This window comes from Parus major, chromosome 3 (genome assembly GCF_001522545.3).
Source record: "Parus major isolate Abel chromosome 3, Parus_major1.1, whole genome shotgun sequence".
Lineage (NCBI taxonomy): Eukaryota > Metazoa > Chordata > Aves > Passeriformes > Paridae > Parus > Parus major.
This window is the reverse complement of record NC_031770.1, coordinates 22,665,776-22,689,598: the sequence shown is the minus strand read 5'-3', so window position 1 is coordinate 22,689,598 and position 23,823 is coordinate 22,665,776. Positions and strand designations below refer to the sequence as shown.

At 38.3% G+C, this 23,823-nt stretch overlaps 1 protein-coding gene across 7 annotated transcripts in view; it reads right to left on the bottom strand.

Annotated features, from left to right (window-relative positions):
- UBR2 (ubiquitin protein ligase E3 component n-recognin 2) overlaps positions 1-20,922 on the bottom strand; it is a 56,297-nt gene extending 35,375 nt beyond the window's left edge. Inside the window, exons 1-10 of one of the 7 annotated variants that reach the window (XR_004496766.1) lie at positions 20,758-20,922; positions 15,329-15,588; positions 12,857-12,935; positions 11,325-11,438; positions 8,277-8,404; positions 7,917-8,055; positions 6,177-6,239; positions 4,813-4,933; positions 2,128-2,235; positions 544-632 (exon numbers count right to left, since the gene is read on the bottom strand). Coding sequence is in view for 5 of the 7 variants with exons in the window: in XM_015622042.3 (XP_015477528.1) it covers positions 544-632; positions 2,128-2,235; positions 4,813-4,933; positions 6,177-6,239; positions 7,917-8,055; positions 8,277-8,404; positions 11,325-11,438; positions 12,857-12,935; positions 15,329-15,588; positions 20,758-20,835 (1,179 nt within the window). In the remaining 2 variants the exon portion in view is untranslated. Of the gene's footprint in view, positions 1-543; positions 633-2,127; positions 2,236-4,812; positions 4,934-5,071; positions 5,120-6,176; positions 6,240-6,781; positions 6,906-7,916; positions 8,056-8,276; positions 8,405-11,324; positions 11,439-12,856; positions 12,936-15,328; positions 15,589-20,757 lie in introns of those variants that run through there. The other 6 variants (XR_004496765.1, XM_015622042.3, XM_015622041.3 and 3 more) reach the window with 6 other exon arrangements.
- Positions 20,923-23,823: the final 2,901 nt, after the last annotated feature.

Sequence of the window (23,823 nt, the reverse complement as noted above, 5' to 3'; positions counted from 1 at the left end):
GTATTTTGTACAAAGAATATGACAACTTAATCTGCTCACATGTGAGATCTACTCACTCTCATTCTCACGATAAAGGCTAGTATTTTATTTTCTACTCAAGAGTCTGCAGCAGAGTGAGCAGAATTTCGCAGTGCTGATTTAAAGCATTTCAAATACCAGTTACTGCAGAAATAGTAATCAGCATAACCAAATTTCAGCACTATTTCTGAGCAGTGCTATAACAGCTTACACCTCAACAATGAGCAGCGATTAGCTCTTAAAAAGTGACAGCCTGCATAGCTGATGGTGAAGACAAAAACATCTGAACTGCTTTAGTTCTGGGGCATCTGAAAGGCCATTTCCTTCCCAGGAGATGAGATGCCATTATAACTAATATACTGAAGAGTAAAGTAAGATTTCCAGCATTTCATTTCAAGTTTTCACTTCCATAAAAAGGAAAAAAAAAAATCGAGTAACAGTTCATTTAAATCACTGTATGCTAACTAGACTCTCTTCACTAGACAGTTTTAGCATTTAATGGCTCTTTGTAAGAAAGATACTTACTCTTGCAAAGCGGATAGCAAAAAGTTTCTTGTATTTCAAATCCATAAGAAGACTGCTCATGAATAACTGGTGATACACATTTCTGGCCCCTGTCAAGAAAAATGAATGAGATGCTGCATGTCACTGTTTTCTATCAACATATTATGGAAACATTTAGAAAAGTAAACTTCCACAGAATGAGGTAAATCTGCATTTCAGAGTAGAAGCTGCTTTGATTAAGTCTGTCGGGTGGTAGCAATGGATGAAGAAGAATAATAAACCAAAATTCTTCAAGAGGCATTATTTATTACTCCTGTATAAGATAACACTGTTGAATGGGAATGTATATCATTAAATATAAGGGAAATCAGCAAAACAAGAACAAACTGTTCCTCCTCAGGATAAACAGAGGATTTAGATAGAAAAAGAAGAGAACACTATTATGAGAAGTCTTGGGAACTGCAAATAATTTTCCTAATTGTGAATATCTCCATAAAATACGTGTTAAGCTATCTCTGAGTTTCTAGTCTGTCTGGACAGCCTCCTGGACAGTATTATCAATACAAACTATATTAATCTCTATGTAGCTAGGAAACAAATACACACATGCATAATTTCTTCTGTAGGTGGTCACTTTTAAGTCAAAAGCTATGACACTATTTCCTTAATGGAGAGGAACTATGGAATACAAGAAAAAGTAGATAAATATTCATGTTGAAATAGAAATGCAAAAGTTACTCCTTGCTTACATGAAAGACATTATCCTAACAAAACCTGTATTAAAAATGTTGTAATGTTCCACAAAAGCAGTACTTTTCAGATTACAAAATTTGCAGTGCCAGGACTTCATTCTCAAGATAAACCAAACCTAAAATAATCATTTTCTCCATGCTACATCCACTTTCCACCTTATTTCTTACTTATTTTACTGGTACTCCAAAGAAGGTCCCCAGGCAGACATACTGCATCATTCCCTACCTGACCTTTGTACCTCTCTTTCTTGTATCTGGCCTTACACACCCTTTCAGGATATCAAATCAGACATGGAATCAATGATTGAATAGAAATTAACTCCCTCCCCTTCCTCAAAGTTACAACTTTTCTAGCTAATTCCATTATATCAAGCAGCCTTTCAAAGTTTTAAGAGCTCTAAAACAACAGAAGAGTAGTTTTCACTGAATGTTCTCAGAATGCTTAAGAATACCTCATGTACACAAGCACAAGTCAAAGCAGAAAGACTCTGCCTTATCCCTTAAAAATAGGCATTTTGGTAGATATGAAATGGATGCTAAGATCCTATACAAACACACAATTTCTCTACTGTTTAATCAATTTCCCTTAACTATCACTGTCATTTGCATATCAAAGTCAGTCTGAATTTCAGACCACTTTGAAAAATTAGACCTAAAACCAACCCCATCTCCCAACGGTCTCTATATTTTCTTGTCTTAAATATATTTGGGAGTGTATCATGAAGGGAGAGATTGTAACAAATTAGGAAAACTATCCACAATACACCACAGTAAAAATGATCAAACATTAGCAGATACAGTAAAACTTAGGCATAGCATTCTTTAGCAGTTTCCAGAACTTGAGAAAACTCACCTTTCCACAGTTTAGAATCATACAGCATCAACTTATCTACAAGAGAAGAATTTTCACCATCTGGCCCTTCTTGCAAACCAACCTGACACAATATTCGGCGAAGGCCATCTTAATGAAGAGAAATGGCACAAGTTAGCTACAGCTCAGACTCAAACATGTTATTTTGACATCCTGAAATTTTCATACAACACAAAAGCCCTCACACTGTCCTCTTTTCCATGACAACTGAGTAACAGCACTCATATTTTGCTGATACAAACACAAATCTTTCATACCTTGCAAGTTTCATGGCCTGCCTTATGGAACATAGAAACATAGTGAAAATTGCCAAATGCAATGATTTGATATAAAGTTATCAAATATTTATTTGATGGCTTACTAAAATAACAGTTATACAGCAGACTAATTTTCTAGGTTTTAGTTTTCCTGATAAGGCTCCTATGAAAAGGAAAATATAATTCATATATGAAATTACTCATATATTCATGTAGGGGCTTTTTGTTTTCACTTAGGAGTTGCTATCATTTCAAGGCTTCTCTGCATATTTTTTCTAATGGAAAGAAGCAATAATTGCAATTATATGAACACATAAGTTGTTATATGCTTGCATCTGACACAGAGCACAGCCCAGACATGGTCCTATTAAGAATGTTCAACCTGGCTTTGCACTGCAAGTAATGCATATTTCCTGAGAACTATGGGACTTACAGAGCCCTTACTTTCACACCCTGCCTGGCATCTCAGCTCCTCAGGCAGAGTGGGCAGCGGCTTAGTGCCTTGTGCCGCGTGCTACATGGTGCAGTAATATACACTCTGAGAACTCATACAGCATTTTGGGGTTATTCCTTTTTGTCTTGCAGAGATCAATTCCAACTACTGTTATGAAGGACAACAAGTTAATGGAAACTATTGCATTGGTCAGCAATTGTCAAACAGACACTTATTCCTGAAGTAACATTTGCTGAAGTAACACAGGAAGGACGTAGTGGTCAAACTTCTGATGAAGTTCCAAAACAAGGTTTTTTCTTTTTTAGTGACAAGAATTCGTCATTTCTTTGAGAGCAATCATCCAACCTAACTCTGCCACCGCAGAAGACTCCTCCACCTATCACTCAGCCTTTGTTCAGAGACATTTCAGTACAACCACCCAAGCAGTGCATCTCTATCACCCCATGTTACAGATGACTGGTAACAGACAAACACATTTAAAACACTGAGCAGAATTTCATTTTTTGTGTGCATGTTAAAAAGCTAAAGGAAACCAAGTCTTTCAGAAGTGCGTTTCACAGAACCAGACTCAGAGTACAAGACTGCATCCCAAGACATGGAAGGCAGTTCAAGCAAATGAGCACACTGGTCAAAGACAAAATGTACGCGTGCTGTTTACAGTCAAACATGCCTTTTGGCCTTCTGAATCATAAACAACTCGGCATTAAACAAGCTGAAGTCTTCAGAAACACTACACACACAACCCAAACAAAATTCAGTGCTTTCTTCTGTAACTTGAGACGCTATTGACATATTTAAGTTACTTTTTAGCAACTGTCATTTAGTGATGAAAATTAATGACTGTGGCACGAGGCACAAATGACATGGCACAAGCCTGGGCTTATAATGAGAAAGACAGCGCCTGCTTACATGTTTCACTGAAAGGGAAATTTATCACAGAAATAAACTATCTTCATAACTCCTTTCTATTATAACTCCTTTCTATTAATACCTACTGTTTATCAGCAACACTGGAAAATAGTTGAACTTCTACCCTAAGTTTTGTTCAAAAGTTTGATTTACTTATCTTTAAAACTTAAACCACTTATATTTCAAAAACAAGAACATGTTATAAAGACTCTGTGCATGGAATCTTGGCTAGTTGTCCAGCTATCAGTCTAATAAAACAGTCTCTGAAGAAATGTTGCATCTATGCAAAACATACACGCAATATGACAGCCAAGCATGCTTTGCTAATACTTCTTGCTAACACTTCCAGATGAAAAAAAATACAAATTGCAAGGGGGTCTGTATCTACATTTCTCCATATCAGCAGTTTTTCACTTTTCCTTTTATTCCCCCTCATACCCTACATCTTCACAATCGTATGATTTACCAGGACAAAGGGGGAACCAAGTCAAAACAAAAACTGAGCACACCCATAAAATCTGACACTGTGCATCTTGATTCCTTTGAAGAAGCCTCTTTAAAAAAATCTGATTAAGACTTTGTAAGCTCTTATACTTACCAAAACCTTCCACAATTCCTTGCATTTTCTCTGTTCTACTTAGCAAAAAATCTGAAGCAATCACTTTCGTCATCATTCATCAAATTACTTCTGAATAATTTTGTTTTATCTAATCAGACAGGTTATTTTCAGCTTACTGCATTCACTTAAAAAGAAGTAGGGACTAAAAAATAGCTTTTTAACATACTGCATTTGACAGCAAGTCTCAGCTTCTGTTCAACTAAACAACCAAAAAGAGAAGACTACATAAGACTGGTAGCACTTTCACATGGAAGTTAGAATTCAGAACAGCACTCCAGTAAGAGAAAACAGAATGAAGTCTGACAAGTTATTAATAGCTTTGCCTTATACATTACATATCTGAAGTAAGTAGACAAAATTGCTTCAGCAAAATCAGCTCCTCTCACAAATATTCTCTAAATTATCTCAAAAAGGCTAATTTTGCCCACCTGAATATCCAATAACACTGCCAAGCCAAGTTAGAAGCTTCAGACCAAAGCTCTGATGGGCAACAATAGATGAATGCATAACTTGCACTTTCAATGGCTTTGTCTGACGACTGGTATTTCTCTTAAAAAGAAAAGGAAAAAGGAGGAAATGCATATTTATGTGAGGACTGGCATATACTTCTATACAGAAATACAACATTCCTACAATTAATTTTTATAATTTATAATATTAATATATATTCTAATTACTAACACCTACATAGCAAACCCAAAATCTCTGAACTTTGTTCATCCTATTAATATTTGAAGGACCTTATTATGCAATATCAGCATATTTAGGTCAATCCATTTTCCACTCTTGGCCTGTTATCAATGCTCACACCGATCTGCTGCATTTTACTGATAAGCAATCACACGTTCAACCCAAGACAGCCGTGCATGTTTGTCCCTCCCAACATGACAGGCAAGTCACACAGCAGTCCATCATGGAAACTGACTGTCCACAGATTATTTTCAAAAATACAAATTAAATATACAGAGTTAAAACAATAAAGAATTTACCCTCATCTATGTGTTAGAAAGCATAATAGTTAGATGCTACACATAAAAGGCATTTGTTCTTTGCCTGCATGGGCAGCAAGTTGAAAATATTGCACAACACTATCTTTAAAAATATGCTAATGCTTTCAAAATACCTTAAATAGTTAAAGAACAGTAAGTCTAGTTGCAGCATTTGTTTTTCAATGGTTGCAGTATCATACATAAATTATTTCATATGATTAAGTACTTCATTGCAGCACTTAATAAAATATTAAAAGAGAACACTGTTCTCATGTTTTTACATGGAAGAATGTTGCAATATATAGATATTAATATATATACATACATAAATGCATAGATGCAAAATTAAAGTATTTGCAGTTTCACACTTGGATTCAATCAGTAATAATTTCCATAACTGTTGCTGTGAAAGACATAAGCAACTTCACACTATAGGAGAAAAACTACAATAATTTAACTTCACAGATCTGGACTAGCATGTAATTCTAAAAGATACGTTCAAAATTCCTGGCCACATCTGTTTTATGAAGGAAAAAATTGCCTACAAACATCTTTTTAGAAAATTATTTTCGGTGTCAGGTAGGCCATAGTAGGAAAAAAAACCCCAACAAAAGATTACCAACAATAAAAACCCCATAAACCAGTATTTTGATATCTCTTCCATATTGTAAATAGTATCTCCAACACTTTGTATTTGTATAATGAGTCATTATGATAACAGTATCACAAACTGGGCAGCAAAGCCTCCTTTTGCTTAAGATGAGGCAGTTAAGTAAGTAACATCCCTTACTGCCATCACTTACCACTATTACTGATTTTGCCTGATCACAGTATTGGAAATCTCCATATCGAACAGACCTACGGCCCTGCAAATTCAGAAAGATGTAACATTACCAGCAGCTCCTAAACATGAGGTCCCAATTCTGTGTTTTACATTAGTATAAAAAACATAGCAAGAGCTTCAGATGCATGCTAACTACTCTGCCTTTCATGCTATTCTCACTTTTTAAATTACTATATATAGTTAGATACTTGGATTTTCCAAATGCACCCTGTACCTTTTAAAAGAAGATAAAATTGTATCATATATTCAGTTACCTGTTACATTAAATTTTCTATGTTTAACATTGTTCTTAAGATGAACAATGAAAAGAACTACACTTATTAAAACACTGAAAACACTAGTACAAAGACATTATTCATTAGTTCTGATATAACTTGAAGATATTTTAGATATTTCAGTGCCTTATAAAAAGCAGATATTAAAGTAAATTGGTCTTTTAAACATACAATTGAAGCACTTGTTTTATTCCAAAAGGAAGGTTTTCAGTCTTTCTCCACTGTCAATCCATACATGAAAATAGATAGTTGATTGAATTTATAGTGTACTGTAGACAGGAAAACTCACTGGCAGTTTAGATCTGATGCCAAATCACTGCTTCAGGCATAACATTCTCATTTCTTTCACACACTTGCTCATGTATAGATTCATGTATGTATTTAGAAGTAGAAGGGATCAACAGTAGGGAAAAGGAGTGTATCCCACAGTACACAGCACATGCTCAGGTCAGCTCATATTCAGGGATCAGATGTGAATCTTCACAAAAGATAGAGCAGTGATAACACAAAACCAAAATCTAGTTCAGTATTTAGTAATACGAAGCGGTTATATTTCCTGCTCCAGTGACCTCTTTGAAGTACTTTAACCACCCAAAATGACATTCTCATCACCATTTTGGAAAAGATTCCTCCCCACACCACCCCCCAGAAAAAGGCACAAGCCATTAAGCCAAGTAAAAAAGACACCCATTTTTCATGTCAACTGTTTACAGGTTCATTGCAAAAATAACAAGGTGCAGTTACCCAATGAAGTATCACTTTCCTTAAAAAAATGCACATGAGCCACACAACACAGCTGACAGAGTACTTCTGAAACTGAAATACTAGTTACAATTATATTCAGTATATAGTAATTCTAAACTCACTGTTCCTCCTTAAAACTGTGTTAAATACTTTTACCTCTTCCTGCCACTATAATCTGACAATTATGAAAAAAAGAAAAATAAATCGAATTAGAAAAAGAAACCCCAAACCATGAATAGTTCCAGAAGCACCAGAATAAAAGCAGTTAGTTATGGATTTTATCCCTCACACTTAACTGGTGTTACTCTGAGAAGCATTTCCTATGTTTGGAACATATTTAGGGGCTCTTTCCATATCAGCTCCGTGGTTCAGTAAGGGAAGGGCCAAAGCTCCTACCCGTCCTTGACAGAGGAGTTAGAAACACCTTGGTAATTGCACTTAAAAGACCTACTAGAATACATTTACATTGAAACATATTCAGTATCAGGTCTGGTTTGGACTGGCCAAATAGTATTTAGGCACTGAGACATTTAGTATTAAGGCATTTTATGTGGTATGACACACAGGACTCACAGACACACATTAACCACATGCTTTGGGAAAACAGACTAAAGTAAGTATACTCATAAAACAAACATTAGGTCAAGATAATTAAAAGTTCTAACAATTCATTCACTTACATCTCTATCTACTGTTGTTGCAAAACCAATGGCTTCCTTCTGTGTGCAGTTGACAGCCTTCTGAAGAGTATAAATAACTTGTTCATAGGTATGGACTTCATCATTAAACAGCATGCAGTAGTAAGTGTCACTCTTCTCACTTCAAAGCAAGGATTGAATTTATGTCATTTAAAGCCACGTCAAAATAAAAGCCAGAGCAAAGGAAAAAATATGAAAAATACAAATCTACTACAGTTATTGTATACAAAGTATTTCTGACAATTTTAGGAGAGGCAGAAAAGATTCTTAAATCAGAACTTGCATTTTAAACTGCAAATATCTGTAAGCCTTTAAAAGGCAGAAGACAAAGATTATACTTACATCATTTCTAGTCCAGGCAATTCATTTTCCTTTTCCCATGTTAATATATCTACTGCATATTTAAATGTAATGGCAAAAATATTGTAAGCTCTTGCTACCATATCTTCTGGTAAGTGCACAAGAGGATCCTGGAAAGAAAATATAAATAGCAAACAAGGAGTTAAATGACATTCAAAACTGTCCAATTTGCACCTCTCCTTATCAAAGATGATGTAAGAATCTTTAATGATGTCTTTCTTTAAATGACTTTTCAGTTGAAAAGAACAGTCAATAATCATCCTGTTCTCTTCTTCCAGTTCTACACTGACAGTCACCAAAGCTCTAATCTAACATTCAGCACCTGAACGTAAACTTGCCTCTGATCACCTATTTACATTTTGACACATTCTTCCATTCTCACTCTCCTTGAGAGTCTCACTCCTGCACATCTTTTAAGATAGTTCTTTGGAAGAACTTTAACCTCAGCTGTATTAAAATCTCCTTCTGCTATGCCTACAAAACCATAATTTCAAATCCCTGTATCTTTTGTTCCATTTATCAATATTAATAAACTGCAGAATACAAATGACCATGCATCATCTCATGTCCTGTTTTATATGCAGCATGCATTAAAAGGTATAAGTCTTATCTATCCAGGCTTATACAACATGCAGCACACTGGCATCATGATTTATGATGCACATCTCTTATATGCTGTGGTATATAAATAATTAACTGCTGAAATGTAAATAGGTTTCATAATGCTCTGTCCATGTCTCAGTCTTGCTCACAGAGAGCTGCTCCTTTTTTGTCCGCAGACCGTGCAACCATTTGTGCCCATTTTCTGTTCTCCATCTGCAGCAGCCCTTACAAACTTCTCCAGCTCTCTGTACCAGAGCAGAATGGTGGCTGCTGCAGGTGAGGGAATGGAAATGTGGAGAGGAAGAGGAAGGAAGAGGAGAGCTGCCCCAGTCTGCTGAGTCAAATGGACTACTTTTTGGAGCAGCAAAGGAAAACCACTGGCAACTCTGAATAAGATAGTGCAGGTACCACTACCATTTCTCTCCAGTCCATTTTAAGGATGGTGAATAGAAAACATTATAAACCTCTTCTCTTAAGAAAGTTGTCTTTTACTGTATCAAAAGTTTGAGAACAACTAATTGCTCTTCTACAAACCTGGAAAGGCAAGGTTGCATAACCTGCAGGTCACCTGGGCATACACTATACACTGGGTCATTGACCCAATTCATCATTTGATATTTTGACGTATGTGTAATTGTTAGACAATTAAAATAACAGTGGCCCAATTTCTGGTTTAGGATTACCTAATACTAAATTCTATGCTTCACTACAGCTTAGGTTGTATAAAAATGGCCACAATAATCTTTTCTCAACTTAAGTCTCCATCATCTAAAGCAGATGAATTGCTTGACAAGTCTTTGACAAGAATTGCTTGACAGTCAGCAATTCACCTGTACTAATAAAAGTTTATCCCCTACATCCCAAGATTCTTTGGGAATATTTGGAAGCTTTACAAGAGTGGTAACAACTGCCATTTATCTTTTTTTTTTTTTTTGTTCATTTAAAAATTATCCAGGTTATGAAGAAATATCAGCCACCAAAAGCAAAGGCAAACCGTAAGGAGCAGCTCTCCCTCCATTCCCAGCACTTTGAACAAAGGCACATACCTGGGGGCAAGGCAGAAAATAAGCTCCAATAATGCTTAAGAAAACATCCTTAATCTACCTCAAATAACACTGCATAAGAGATTTCAGTCTCCATGGTTTATGGGGAAGAAACACAAAGCTGCCCAGAACCTTGATTTTTCTGTCAGGCACACTCACTGTATGAGTATCTTTGGGCACAGAAGTAGCAGTCCACCCAAGATTTCATAACAGGAGTTTCCTAAGGCTGCTAATTAACGTGACTTGGCACGTAGACCAAGTGGCGAGTCCAGCAGCCATGCTAGAGTCTTAGGGCTAGAGAGTGAGAACAGATTTTAGAAAGACCACTGTCACTGAAAATACAATTACAGTTGCTTCACTTAAACCATCAGATCAGCAAAATTACTACCAATACTTGCCTTAGATTTTCCCTTTTAAAAAATCTCACAGTATTATATACTATATATATCTATATATATCTATATCTATCTATATATATCTCTATCTATCTATCTATTTATCTATATCTATATATACACACTATATACTATGTAAGAACAGATATGAGTGGCTAGGCCAGAAGCCAAATTAGCCACATTCACTCCTGAGATGTAATAACAGATAAGACTATAAGCAGAAGACAGAATGCTTCTCTGCATTCTGTCCAGTAACTTAAGACACTAACATTTCCCATACCAAAGATGGTACCTACAATTTTAAATGGCCATTGGTAATTTTTCCCTCCAATCCATGTTAAATTTCCTTTCAAACATGCATAAACTTTTAACAACCATGTTTTGCAGTGGTTAGTCCAACAGCTTGAGTTCCTCCTGTAAGATGTGGGATGCATTTTTGCATTTAATATATCCAAGTTGATATGCTATCAATCTGTTGTGAAGATGTTTCTTTATTTACCTTCTCCATACCAAACAAGCTCTTTTAGAGGCCTCTGCCATACATCTCCATTATGACTTTGCTGTGAGAGCAAGGAGAGCAAGGTATTTTGAATTTTAAAAATCTACACACTTCCCTTTGGTAAGAATCAAAATATTTGTTGCACAGACAGCTGAATTTGGCTTCTTATGTGCAAATTTTTATTTTTTGCATGTGGCAGAATCCCTTGACCTCTCAGAATATACAGAAAAACAAAGAAACAGAACTAAAGCTGCAGAGGTGACAAAGAACATATAAAGAGAAGCCTTTAAGTAGAAAACATTTTCAGGTACTTCTTACAACATTAATTTTTGTCTAACACTGTGGTTCAAATTTTACTATTAAAGTCCCTACAACATCTCATACAGAGTATACAAGATGAAAAATAGCCTCATGGGAACAATTTATACATATACATACACATATACACAGTTAACAATGTTTTGAAACATGATGCCTCCATTGTAATTACCTCTTCTTCCGCAGTTTCTGAAGTGTTAAGTTCATGCTTTTGACAGTAAGGACCTTCCTTCCAAGCTTCTGTATCACCACAGTCACAGAAACCTCCTCCACCTGATGTTGTCATCTGAAATTATTTAAAATCAAAACAGTTCATGTGAGTATGCATATATATCATATATGCACATTAAGAAATGAGCAGTCACAGCTGTACTACAAAAGCATGATAACAACACCTCATAGCTTTAGACAGTACCCTGCTAAAATAGCAGTGGAATCATGTCTATTTTTATGACAACTGAGAGCTTGTCTACCACATCAGTGTGCATCAAAAGAAAAAACCCTGAACAGCAAAACACCTTCAAACACTTCCATTCTGGCCCACCTGAAGTTTTCAGATTTTCTGAATCTATTACTTGCCATGGCATCAGGACTATGCCAAATTCTCACAGTTTTAACCTGAACAAAACTAAATCATTTCACATGGCACTATTATAAGTGAGTAAAAGATGTGCTTTACAACAAAAGGAATTGAGAGACTTAAACTTTTCACCTATGTAAGCACAGAAAAAAAGCATTGGAAAATGTAAGGCAATATTTACACTGTTTTAAGACAATTTATTTTAAAGACCACCTCAAGTTAATAAGCATAATACCACTTCTTTCTTGAATCACACCTATTAGCTGATGCATAGAAGAATTTTTCTTTCACCTAGTTTTGGTATACTTGATATAGTCTATACATACAGGCACATCTTACAGTATCAATAAAATTAGACAGACATTTGAAAGAACATTTGCTTACACTTTCGGATGTTACTTAGACTTATTAATTCAATAGGCTCAAAATGTACAAGAAGTAAGCTGTAATCAGCAGATTTGGCTGGCTTTCTTGATAAAACTTATTGTGCCTGGAGGTTTTTTCCTGAATCCTACTGCTCAGTTTAACTATGCAGTGAACAGATTTACATTAGCAGAAGTGTGGTGTTGTAAAGAACAGATTTACAGAAAGGCTGCACTGGTAGTTTTCATGTAACTTTTTAGTTTAAAGACACACCAAGGTCTTCTTGGCTTTGTTTGCAGGATTTTTTAAACTAATCTGTACTACTAATAACATTATATTACTAAAATAAATACCATTTACAGTTTTCATTTTCTATTTTAACTTTATGTTTAAGCATTACATAGAAGAGGCTTCTTAATAAAGGTTTTTCAATAGCTTTTTAAAACAGTCAAACACAGAAGTCAAAACAATTCAAAACCCAGTGTAAAATTCACTAAAGGGAATGTGTTCAAAATAACATACATTTGTAAGCTTAACTTACATAAAATTTAATTGCTCAATATTTTAAAGTGTTAACTTCCAGAAGTTACACTCAGATCAAAACACTCAAGTTCACATAAGATTATTGCAGACATTGTGAACTTTGTGTTTATTCAGCATTTGGAAATACTGTATACATTCTTAAACTCAAAACTGTTTCACACACACACACACACACAAAATCAATAATAACTATGTCATTATCCTGCAGGATCACTAACCCTGTATCGGTGCTCTCTGTGAATGCTTCCAAGAAAGCATTCCATGCACAACACACAAGTTGGGTCAACTGCGCAGTCTCTGAGAATAGCAACAACAGAAAGAAAGAAAAAAAAAGCATTAAACATTTGCTTTTGCCTTTAATTACACATTTTACAACAGGTAACTTTCAAATATCATCCGTATAAACCTTCTAACTAATGTATATATTACACTGAAAGAGGAAAGGGATGGCTTTAAAGAGGAGAAACAAATGAAATAGAAAAAAAAACTGTTCTAACACATAAGAGCCTTTAAAATATTGTGTGGGTAGTATGTCTAGTTGCATAATACAGATATTGCCTTCAAGAGGTGAAACAAGTATACAGGCAAATAAACAGATGAATTACATAACCCAAGTAAGTTCTCTCAAGTACAGAGTACCAGCATTAATGATCTCCAGCAATCAGAGAGGAAATTTTTCACTGAAAACTGGGAAGAAAGATAGCATGCAACAGATTAAATCAAACCTCTGCTTCCAAGTTCAGCCCTACAAGCTCACCGATGAGCTGCAAGAACACAATTTTCTCAAGCAGGAGATCAGAGACCATAATGTCTTGTCCCCTATATTAGACAGAAGGAATATTTCTGGTAAAAAGGGCTAAAACAAATGAGATAACTATGCATTATATTTAACTGTCTCCCTGCAAAACACTGAAAATGCATGAGCTCACTTAACGCAACTGACTTCAAGGCACCGCAAAACTAAGGCAGCTGGGTTTTGCAATGTAAAAATAAACAGCAAGAGAATGTCTGTCTTATGATTATTATTAAAACTATAATTTAGAGAAACAACTTATTTTGTTTAAAAGAAAACACTAGAGATCACATGAAGTCTCATTATCAAAAATTCTCAAAATAAATGATGGAAAGATTATCAGGCAACCATAACTTACTATGCATGACATACTATGCACGTTTTCTCCAGAAGAGCCACAAATGGTAAAAATGTCAAAACAAAATTATACAAAGCCTTTTTGTTTTAGAACAGTTTATGTCCATGGCATTATTTTTTTTTAGATCAAAAAAAAAAAACAAATAAACCACCACTTCATACAACAATGTGCCTGCAGGACTTGGTAGATCAGTTCTACAATATTGAATGTTCATTCTTCATTCTCAAGTGCACTAGTGGCAGTGTACTTACAAACTCAGTACCATTTGTCAAGTAATTTCTCAGACAAGTAACTGTGCCCATACCTAAAGCAGAAACAGACCTGTAAGCTGCACAACTACACAGAAAATCCACTGCTTTTAATGCGGACTTGGAAAATAATTAAAGCTTAAATTAAACTCTGATTATTCTTTATTACCAGCCATAAATTAAAGAAAATTAACACACAACAGGAATCAAATGTTTCCCAATCAACAAAAAAAAGAGAGGGACTCCATCCTCAGTACACTAGTAATCAAATACTGTTCATATAGAGCAATGAAAATGCCGGAAGTTCTGCAATGTTCTTCTAAACACACTTGCTTTTTCAAGACTGACAACTCAATATGTATCTGAAGTACCCATCAGTTTAGTCTTATCCCTCTCATTGTAAAGAGGTCTCAAAGCATTTTCAAACCCAAAGGCCAGTAAGGTATGCTTCTGTAAGAGGAGAGCACTAGAAAGAAAAATTCTTCCACTACCATTCTTCCCTTGCAAATGAAGGGGATGGAAACCCAGACAAGTAAACCCTTGAAATTAGAGAGACATTCTGTTCCCATGTCACCTCACCAAGTGTTCAAGTGTCCCAGTAAGTGGTGGAAACCACACAAAATGAGAGGAATTTGTGACACAAACAAAACTTTTAAACTACAAACAGTTCAGAAAATAGAAGATGAAAATGAACCTACAGGTAGTAATACAATGGCTTAAAACTGAAGATTCTTCTAAATACTTGTAATTGGCTAGGAAATTCCTGTTCTCCTTCAAGTTAAAGTATTTGTACTTTAGAGACAGAGATAGAGATAGAGGTAGAGATAGAGATAGAGATAGAGATAGAGATAGAGGTAGGGAAGGAGCTAGAAGCTGATACACTTGTTTTAAGCATCTGTTAGATTAGTTTAGCAGGTCATGGAAAGAGATCTAAAATACAGGATGAACACTAACAGCCAATATTAAACACCCAAAATACACACACATACACTTTCCCACTTACTTCTGACTAATACCCCCAAATCACCCTAAAAGGTCACCCCAAATACTTTCTTAGTCTTTCATTTCTTTTGTAAAGAAAACATTCTACACTACACTAATTAATATTTCCCCATTTATACATCTATAGTGTGTTAATTTTCCCCTGATCCCACCTGTCATAGAAGACTACAAGGTTACCTTAAAAACACATTTTGGGTATTAACTTTTCATTAGGACAGTATATTCTTATTGCAAAATGTTCCATTACTTCATAAATCATAAAATATTTCACAATGTTAAGTTGAACTACCTGCAAGAATATGTAGGCTCTCCCACTTTAAAGACACGGCCACAGAGATGAGAAGGTCTGTTTGCTTGCTCAAGCTTTGGAAAACCAAATGCAGGATCTTCGCCACAAAGATACCATTCCATTGGTCCCAGCAAAACGTGTTGTGCCAGCATGTCTTCTCTCTGAGGGGCAGGGTTGGGGCCCCTGCAGTAAATTTTTGGTACATAATAGGCCAGATGCTGGTACACTTCTTTCTGAAGGTCATTTGCTTGCAGCCATTTCTTTTATATAAGAAGAAATGAGAACACAAATTCTTCATTAATAAACACACCAAACACAGTTCTAGCCATTTAGGTTATTTTATTTCTATATGAAGGATGTAAAATAGCATTGCAAAACTAGAAAGCCATGCTTCCTTCTAAGTGTTAAATCTAAATGATCACAAAAGACAGATGTTAGGAAAAGAGTAATTTGTTTCCCTGCTCACACAGTTTATCCTTTTGACATACAGAGAATTAAGAGAAAAATTCACTAGAATTTTCCTCCAGGATGAATAACCAGTAAAATATTGGCAGTGATTTTTAGGATATGGCCTAGACTACATTGGTCACATTTCTCTGGAGTGCAGACAGATGCCGCCAGCTTGGGACACAGAGGATCAGCATGAGCCTGGAGTTGGCAAGGAACAGAGACAAAAAGTACATGGAGAAAAGCAAACACAGCATTAGGTAACAGTCCCTTTCTCATTTAATGTCAACAAATCACCTGTGAAAATGAGGGAGTTTTGGTTTCTCCTGCAACAAAAATAACTCATCTGAATTACTATTCCCAGTGTGATGTTAGATCTATGAATTCTTGCACTGGGTTTGTGAGGCAAGGTTTTGGTAGCAAGGGGACTACAGGCTAGCTTCTATTAAAGCTGTCAGAAGCTTCTCCATGTCTGAGATCCAACACCAGATGGCTCCAAGATGGACCCACAGCTGGCCAAGGCTGAGCCAGTCAGAGACAGCAGTAGCCCTTCCGGGATAACAGATTTAACAGGGAATAGCATATTTAAGGGCACAAAAAGAGAGGAATTGCAGCTGCGAGATGTATGAATACGGGAGAATAACAGCTCTGCAGACCCCAAAATCAGTGCAGAAGGAGGGCCAGGAAGTGCTCCAGACACCAGAGCAGATATCCCCCTGCAGCCCACAGAGGTCCTGTGGGGAACAGAGATCCAACAGCGATGGCATGCTAGAGCAGCTGGATGCCCCAAAGAGGCTGTGACTCCACAGTAGGACGCCAATGTTGGAGCTGGCTCCTGGCAGGACTTGTGAAGCCATGAAAGAGGAGCCCATCCTGGAGCAGGCTTGCTATCAGGACTGGTGACAGCATGGGACACCCACACTGGAGCAGCCTGCTTCTGAAGGACCACACTCCCTGTGAGAGACCCAGGATGGAGCAGTTCACAAAGAACTGTAGCCCAAGGAAGGACTGACATAAGTTCATGAAGGACTGTCTCCCGTGGGGGGGACCCCTCGCTGGAACAGAGGAAGGATGTGAGGAATCCTCCTCCTGAGAAGGAAGGAATGCAGGAACTGACCACATCCCCCATTCTGCATCCACCTATGCTGCTCAAGGGAGGAGGCAGGGAAAACACAAGTGAACTTGAGACAGGGAAGAAGAGAAGGATGGAGGGAAGGTAATTTTAACATTTGGTTTTGCCTCTCATTACCCTGCTCTGATTTGATTGGTGATAAACGAAATAAATTTTTCCCCTAGTCAAGTCTGTTTTGCCCATGACAGTAATTGCTGAGTGATCTCTCCCACTCTTTATCAACACTACAAGCCTTTTGTTGTATGTATTTTCTCCCCTCTCCAGCTGAGGAGGGTAGTGAGAGAGCAACTTTGGCGGGTACCTGGCACCCAGCCAAGGTCAGCTCACAATTCTCTTAATCAATTGCAAAAAAACAACGTTGGCAATTTTTAAAAGGCATCGGACTACTGAACTGCCCTAAGACACTTAAAAACTCACAGCGTCTCCTAGTTTTTTCCCTCCCTTGGTATACACACACAGAATAAAAAAATACTCTAGGACAACATTTGTTTTATCTCTGCCTTGTGGGTAACAAATTTAGAAAGGTTTAAACCTTTCTAAAGTTAAGACTGCAAGTTTTTTATAATGAACAAATGGGAGCAACCAGATACTGCAAGTGTCCACTGATTAAATCCTGTGTTACATAAACAGCCTCAGCATGACATTTCTCATTGTAAATGTGACAACCAGATACCCCCTGGCAACTTTGGAAAAAAGAGTTCAGAATCAACCTAAAACTGCACATGAAAACACAGAATTAATTATGCCAAAATAAATGGGTTTGGCGATCAAATGTTAGAGCTTGATTTATTCTGAATTATTTATGACTTAATCTAAAGAACTTATGTTTGAGATAACACAGTTGTAGTAAGTTCCTCAGGATATAGACATTCAGAGTCAGCTGAGCATCTGTGCAGACTGGCTGCATTTTTGCTTTTTTTTAAAATATATTGAAGTAGTTTCATTTACTAGATACGTTTCTCTAAAGTAGAACTTGGTACTTTAAATAAACCTAATTCGTCAGGGTGTTTTCTTCACTTCTCTTTTCCTAAGTTTGATTTCTTAGAGTCATGATTGATCTGCTAAATCTTTCTATAGTCATCTAGCTTTGATGGTCAAAGCCCAGTTTTTTCCCAAGGAAGTCCATGGGGAAAGGCTGCCAAAAAGCCATAGCCAAGAATGTAAAAGTTTACAGATAAATTCACCATTCCCACCAGGATTCAGAGAATGTCACCGAAAAAAAAGATTAAAAAGTAAGGTTTTCAACAAGAATTTTATTTTTTACTTTTATATTTTATTCATTTTTTCTCTCCTTTCATCAGCTTTGTCAAATAGCTACTACCACCAGGAACTGACCGAATCACAGTGGTAATGACTTAATATTTTCCATTATTTACATATAATAAGCTTGTTTTTACATTATTTTCTATAGCATATACTAGTTATTAAACTGCAGGATTTTTTCAGCAAAATATCTTTAACTTCAGTCTTTTAATTCAGCAGTACATTACTAATTTCTAGCTAGAAAACACACAGTGCATACTAGCTACACTACAAGCTCAGGCAAATACCTAGGCAGAGAAAATTCTTGTTCCTCGAGTAAATGGCTTTCCCATCCCAAAAATTCTGGGAGTAGTTGTCTGAAAGTTAGGTGTGGCAATGATGAACATCATCAAACCTAAATCTGTTTGTGGAGACAGTTTTATACACATAACTGTGCATACAGTTTTGAAAATCAGGTCCTGGATGAAACAATATCAGAAGAAAATCCAGGCTACTAGGACAAGGAAACAGATGTGACTCCCAAGAGCTGCCAGGAAGGCAACTCACAGGTCTGTTGTGCAAGTAATACTGTTAATAGAAATATATACACAGGTATACATATGTTGCACTGCCTTTCTCAATTGCTGCCTGGGGAGCACTGAACTCCAGAAAAACTACTCAAAACCCTGGAATTTTTTCTTTCATAAAAGCATTCTGCATTTAGGCAAGGTTTAAATTAGTATTTGTCTATCTTCTAACCTGAAATCACACGCACAAAAAGCTAATATTCTGCTCTCCCAAGAGAGGTTTTTATTAAAAAGGGAAGTGTACTCCACTTCCTCCCTCCTCACACTCTCCTGCTACTTTAACTGCCCTGGGAAAAAAAAAACGTGCAAAGCATTGATCAAACCACATCTTACATAAGTAAATACCTAATGGTTCATCAGGGTTTCTATTAAATTCCCAGCTAAGTAAGAGATACCAGGAAAACAAAATGCAGAATATTAATAAGCCATAAAACAACTCACTTCTCTGTTTCAAAACCCAAAAGGTACAATTTATGGGGGTTTTAGCTACCAAAAAAAAAAAAAAAAAACAACAAAAAAAAACTTGCAATGTAGATTTATGTTATGTTACAGAGAACTTTTTTTTTATTTTTGTTCTTTGGAAGTTATTAAGTTATTGCTATGAGAAACTGAAGCCTTAAGTGCTGAAACTATTGCTTTGGGATGGTATTTGTTTTGTTAATATTGGGCTATCAGCAAAGTAATGCTATCAGCAGAGGAGCAAGAAAAACCATACTAGATTTGAATTAGAGATTTCAGAATTGGAGCTTGTGCAGGTGATGACAGATAATAAAAATGAGAAGGAATTGACTACATTTAAGTTGGCACTTCTACCTACAGCAAATTTCTAAATGTATTCCCCTGGGTGAATGATTGCCTTGAGCTTACCTACAGTGTGACCCAAAAAAACCATCTGCTATTCACACACACGAGGTAATTTGGGCTCAATTTGGACTACTTTATAAATGTCCATATAATGTTTGATAGAATTATTTGGTTAGCTGTAGAGAAGAAGGAAGACTAATCCTGGAAGTAAACTAGCTAGGATACAGCTAACTGTGCACATTTGCCCATCTAATCATATCTTTGTCTGCATTGAAGATACACAAACATAATCTGAGGATAATCTGAATTTTAACAGTCTTTTATTTTCATTTGGAAAGCAGGCAATGTAATTCCCACTGAGACACAGTCAGTTTTAAAACTTCAAGGTTTTATCCTACAGATATGCACATGAGCAGCCTAAATACTTTAACATACACATCCAATTCCTCAAATACCCAAGTGTCTAAATGGACAAACATTTATGCCAGAAATTAAAACTTCCTCCGAAGATTTTACACTAGAGTCTACATTCCTCTTTCAAATATTCTTTGTAAGAGCAGGAGAAGTATATAACCAGAAGTAGATTTATTCAAATATTACACTGATTTTACTAATACTTCCTCTACAAACACCCCATTCTAATAATCCTAAAATCAACTACTCCAAGCTTTTCCAGAACCGCATCTTTAATAGCGGGGAGAAAGGAAGAATCCTGTAATGGCATTTCAACATTGTAAGGCGTTTTGGGGTCAGACATCCACCAAAACTAATGCGGGGGGAATCTCCTCAGGTCTAGGCGTGATTGCCGGCAGAGAGAGGCGAAAGGGCAGCAGAAGCGGAGGAACGTAACTCCAGGAAGCAGTGAAGGAAGGGGCGAGATGCCCGGCCGCCCCCGGCAGGGGATGGCCACGTCCAGGCAGCTTCCAGGGAGCCACCTGCGCCAGCCGGCACAACAGGAAAAGCTGGCTGATCGCTGCCATGGATTTCGGCTGCTGCAACAGCGACGCTGGCGACAACAGCGCGCTGAGGCCACAGCGGGACATCGCTGCCGGCTAGGGGTGCCCTCAGAGCCAGCCCCGGCAGGGTCAGCCCCTCCCGGAGAGCTCGCTCACCCCGTGGAGGGGCCTCGCCCCGGCCCCGCGAACGGCTCCCCAGGCCGGTGCCTCCCGCGGCCTCCGAGTCCCCGCTCCCTCCCAGAGCCCGGCCCGCCGCCTCACCACGGCGATCTCCTCGGCGGAGCACTCCAGCAGGCTCTTGTCAATGGCCTGCACCTCTGACTCCAGGTCCGCCGCCATCTTCTCCCTCCTCCTGCCCCCTGCCCCGCGCCGCCGAGGCCGAAGCCGGGACAGCCGGAACGGGGCCCGGGCGGCCGCCCAGCCCGGGGAACACACACTTCCGCCCCGCCTCCCTCACGTCACCGGCCGCCGCGCCGCGTTCTGGGGGCTGCAGTCCTTCCCCGGCGCTCCGTGCCCGGGGCCGCGCTGCGGGACCTGCGGGGCCAGGCCCGTGGCCGGTATCCGCCCCCCGGCCGCCTCCGCGGACCGCCTGCCCTTCTTGCCTCACGGAATCCCAGGATCACGGGATGGGTCAGGCTGGAAAGGACACATCTGGTCTAACCTTTCTCCTCGGGCAGGGTCATCCCAGAGCTTTTCCTCCCGACGGTTCTTGGTTGTCTCGAGTGAGGGAGACTCCACAACCTCTCTGAACAATCTGTTCCAGTGCTCAGTCACTGCACTGTAAAGAAGTTCTTTCTCATGTTCAGGTGGAAGTTCCATCATCAGTGTCTACCCCTTGCCTCTTGTCCTGTTGTTCAGCACCACTGAGCAGAGCCCAGCTCCATCCTCTTGACACCCTCGCTTCACATCCTTATAGACATTAATGAGGTCCCCTCTCAGTCATCTCTTCTTGAGGCTGAGCAGGCCCAGCTCCCTCAGCCCTTCCTCATAAGAGAGATTCCCCAGTCCCTCAGTCATCCTCATTGTCCTCCGCTGGACCTGCTGCAGAAGCTGCACATCTCTTTTGTAGTGAAGAGCCCAGAACTGGACACAGCATTTCAGATGTGCTTCACCAGAGCTGAGTAGAGGAGCAGGATCATCTCCCCTGACCTGCTGGCAATGGTCTTCCTAATGCACCCCAGGATTTTGTTGGCCACCTTGGCCACAAGGACACTGCTGGCTCATGGACAGCTTGTTGAACACCAGCACCACCAGCTTGTTGTTCACCAGTTTCCCCCAGTGCAAAGCAGTATCTGGGACTGGGGACATCTCCAGGTGACTGGCAAAGCTGGGTGCCCCCTTCAGCTGAAATGCCCTTGTCAGCACTGCCATCGGGCAGTGAGGGCTTCCTGGAGAGCTCTGACATTCCATGCGGGTGGAAAGAAAATAAATTGGTAAATATACAAAGGTGGAAACTATGGCTTTAAGACAAATGTTACTAAATAGCAGAAGCTATAAATTCTGTTGCTCAGCTGCCAGCGGGCCACCCAAATTGAGGCGTGCCTTGGTCACTCAAGTGTGGATGCTGCTCTGCGTCTCAAAAAACAAGTCACCACCACTAAACCCAGCAAAAAATCATCCTCCATAACTCCTTTTCAGCACATACAGGCTCAGCATCTTATGAGGCCTTTCTGAAAACCTGTTGTACCACTGCTGTACCCATGGGTTTGCCTTGCTCCTCTGTAATTACACCTGGGCCCAAACCAAGCAGACGTGTCTGACCATGCGTGCTGCCACAGGGCACCTAAGCTTGCTGAGGTTTAAAAACACACCTTCCTTCACTTGCTGGCAGCTTCTGCATGGACCTAAGCGTTGTGCATAAACTGAGTACTATTTCTACCTTGAACCTCCTATCAGCCTTCATGGCTGAGATAAGGACCCACACAGCAAGAGCCTAACCTAGCAAACCCTGCTGAGGAAATTTCAGCTCTGGAGAATTTATGCTTCCAAATCTAAACAACACATGGGAGGGAAATAAACAGTCAGGAAAGGCAGACCAAGTCATAACTGCCTGCAGTACTAGCTGAAGGCACCTATAAATGTTTCCTTTGCCAAACATACTAAGTTACATCAAAATTCTGCATTGAGAGAGAGTGCCACTTTACATCTTATATTCTTTAAAACTTTGTAAGCATTCTCATAGTGAGTATCCATAGTTGCTTCTTCCCTTTTTTTATCTCCTTTCCTCTCCCTTCTCCTCATTCTCTCCTCAATAATTTACATATCAAGTTTCCCAATAATATGTGTAATTTTCCTTTGTATGTTCCCTTCCTATATGCAGGGTATGTATTTTACTGTGCTTATTTTATCACCATTGCCACTTCTTAAGTAATTGTTCTTAAAACACAGAAAATAATTATATATTCCTGAGAAGATCAGTAAAGCCCATACTATTTCTCATTCATGCACTGTGCATGCCTAAGGAATACAGAACATGAATCTTCTTTGGAAAATAGCACAGGGTGAAAGAAAGCTGTATGACTTAATTGTTTCCCGTTCTGGGATGCATGAAGAAAATGTTAGAAAAATCCTGGAGTTTAGTAATGTGAGAGGCATCTTATTTTACCTAGCAAAGTGGGTAACCCAAACAGAAATTAGCCTGCAAAGTCATTATTTCAATATGAACAAAACAACTTACTGAGTATCATTTTTTACAACTTCAGGAAGAATTTTCCATAACATTTAACCTGTGCCATTTACTTCAGAAGCAAAGATACTATTCAAATTCAGGAGTAATAATTAAGGTTGAGAAGACTGCCTTTATCTTCTGCCAAAAAGCCTAACTCTTACGGAATCTATTATCAGATAGAAACTGCAAAAGAGAAATCTGGACAATTTTAATTTTTCAGCAGGTTTAGTAGCAAACCTCCATGTCATTTCTCTGCTCTAGCTGAGATGTTTCTGGGTCTCACCATGCTTTCAACACACAAGATAGCACATAGAATGTTACAGACTATGGTTATGAAAGATGCAGATGTCATCTATACCTCTTTCATCTCCTGACCTGTCTGTTCAAGCACTGCTTGCATCTGTCATGAAAAAAAGGAAAAAAAAAAAAAACAAAAAACCCAAAACCTAAATGGTAGTTTAACTGGAGATCAATTAACTTAATTGAGGTCCAGTATTTTTAATAAATGCTGTGTCTGTTAAGAACACAATGTAAAAAGGTGCCCTGGTTTTACCCCAGACAGCAAACCAAGTGCCACTCAGCCACTTGCTATTTCTAACACTTGCTTACCCCTCAAACAGTAGGACTGGGGAAATAATTGGCAGGGTAAAAGGTATAAA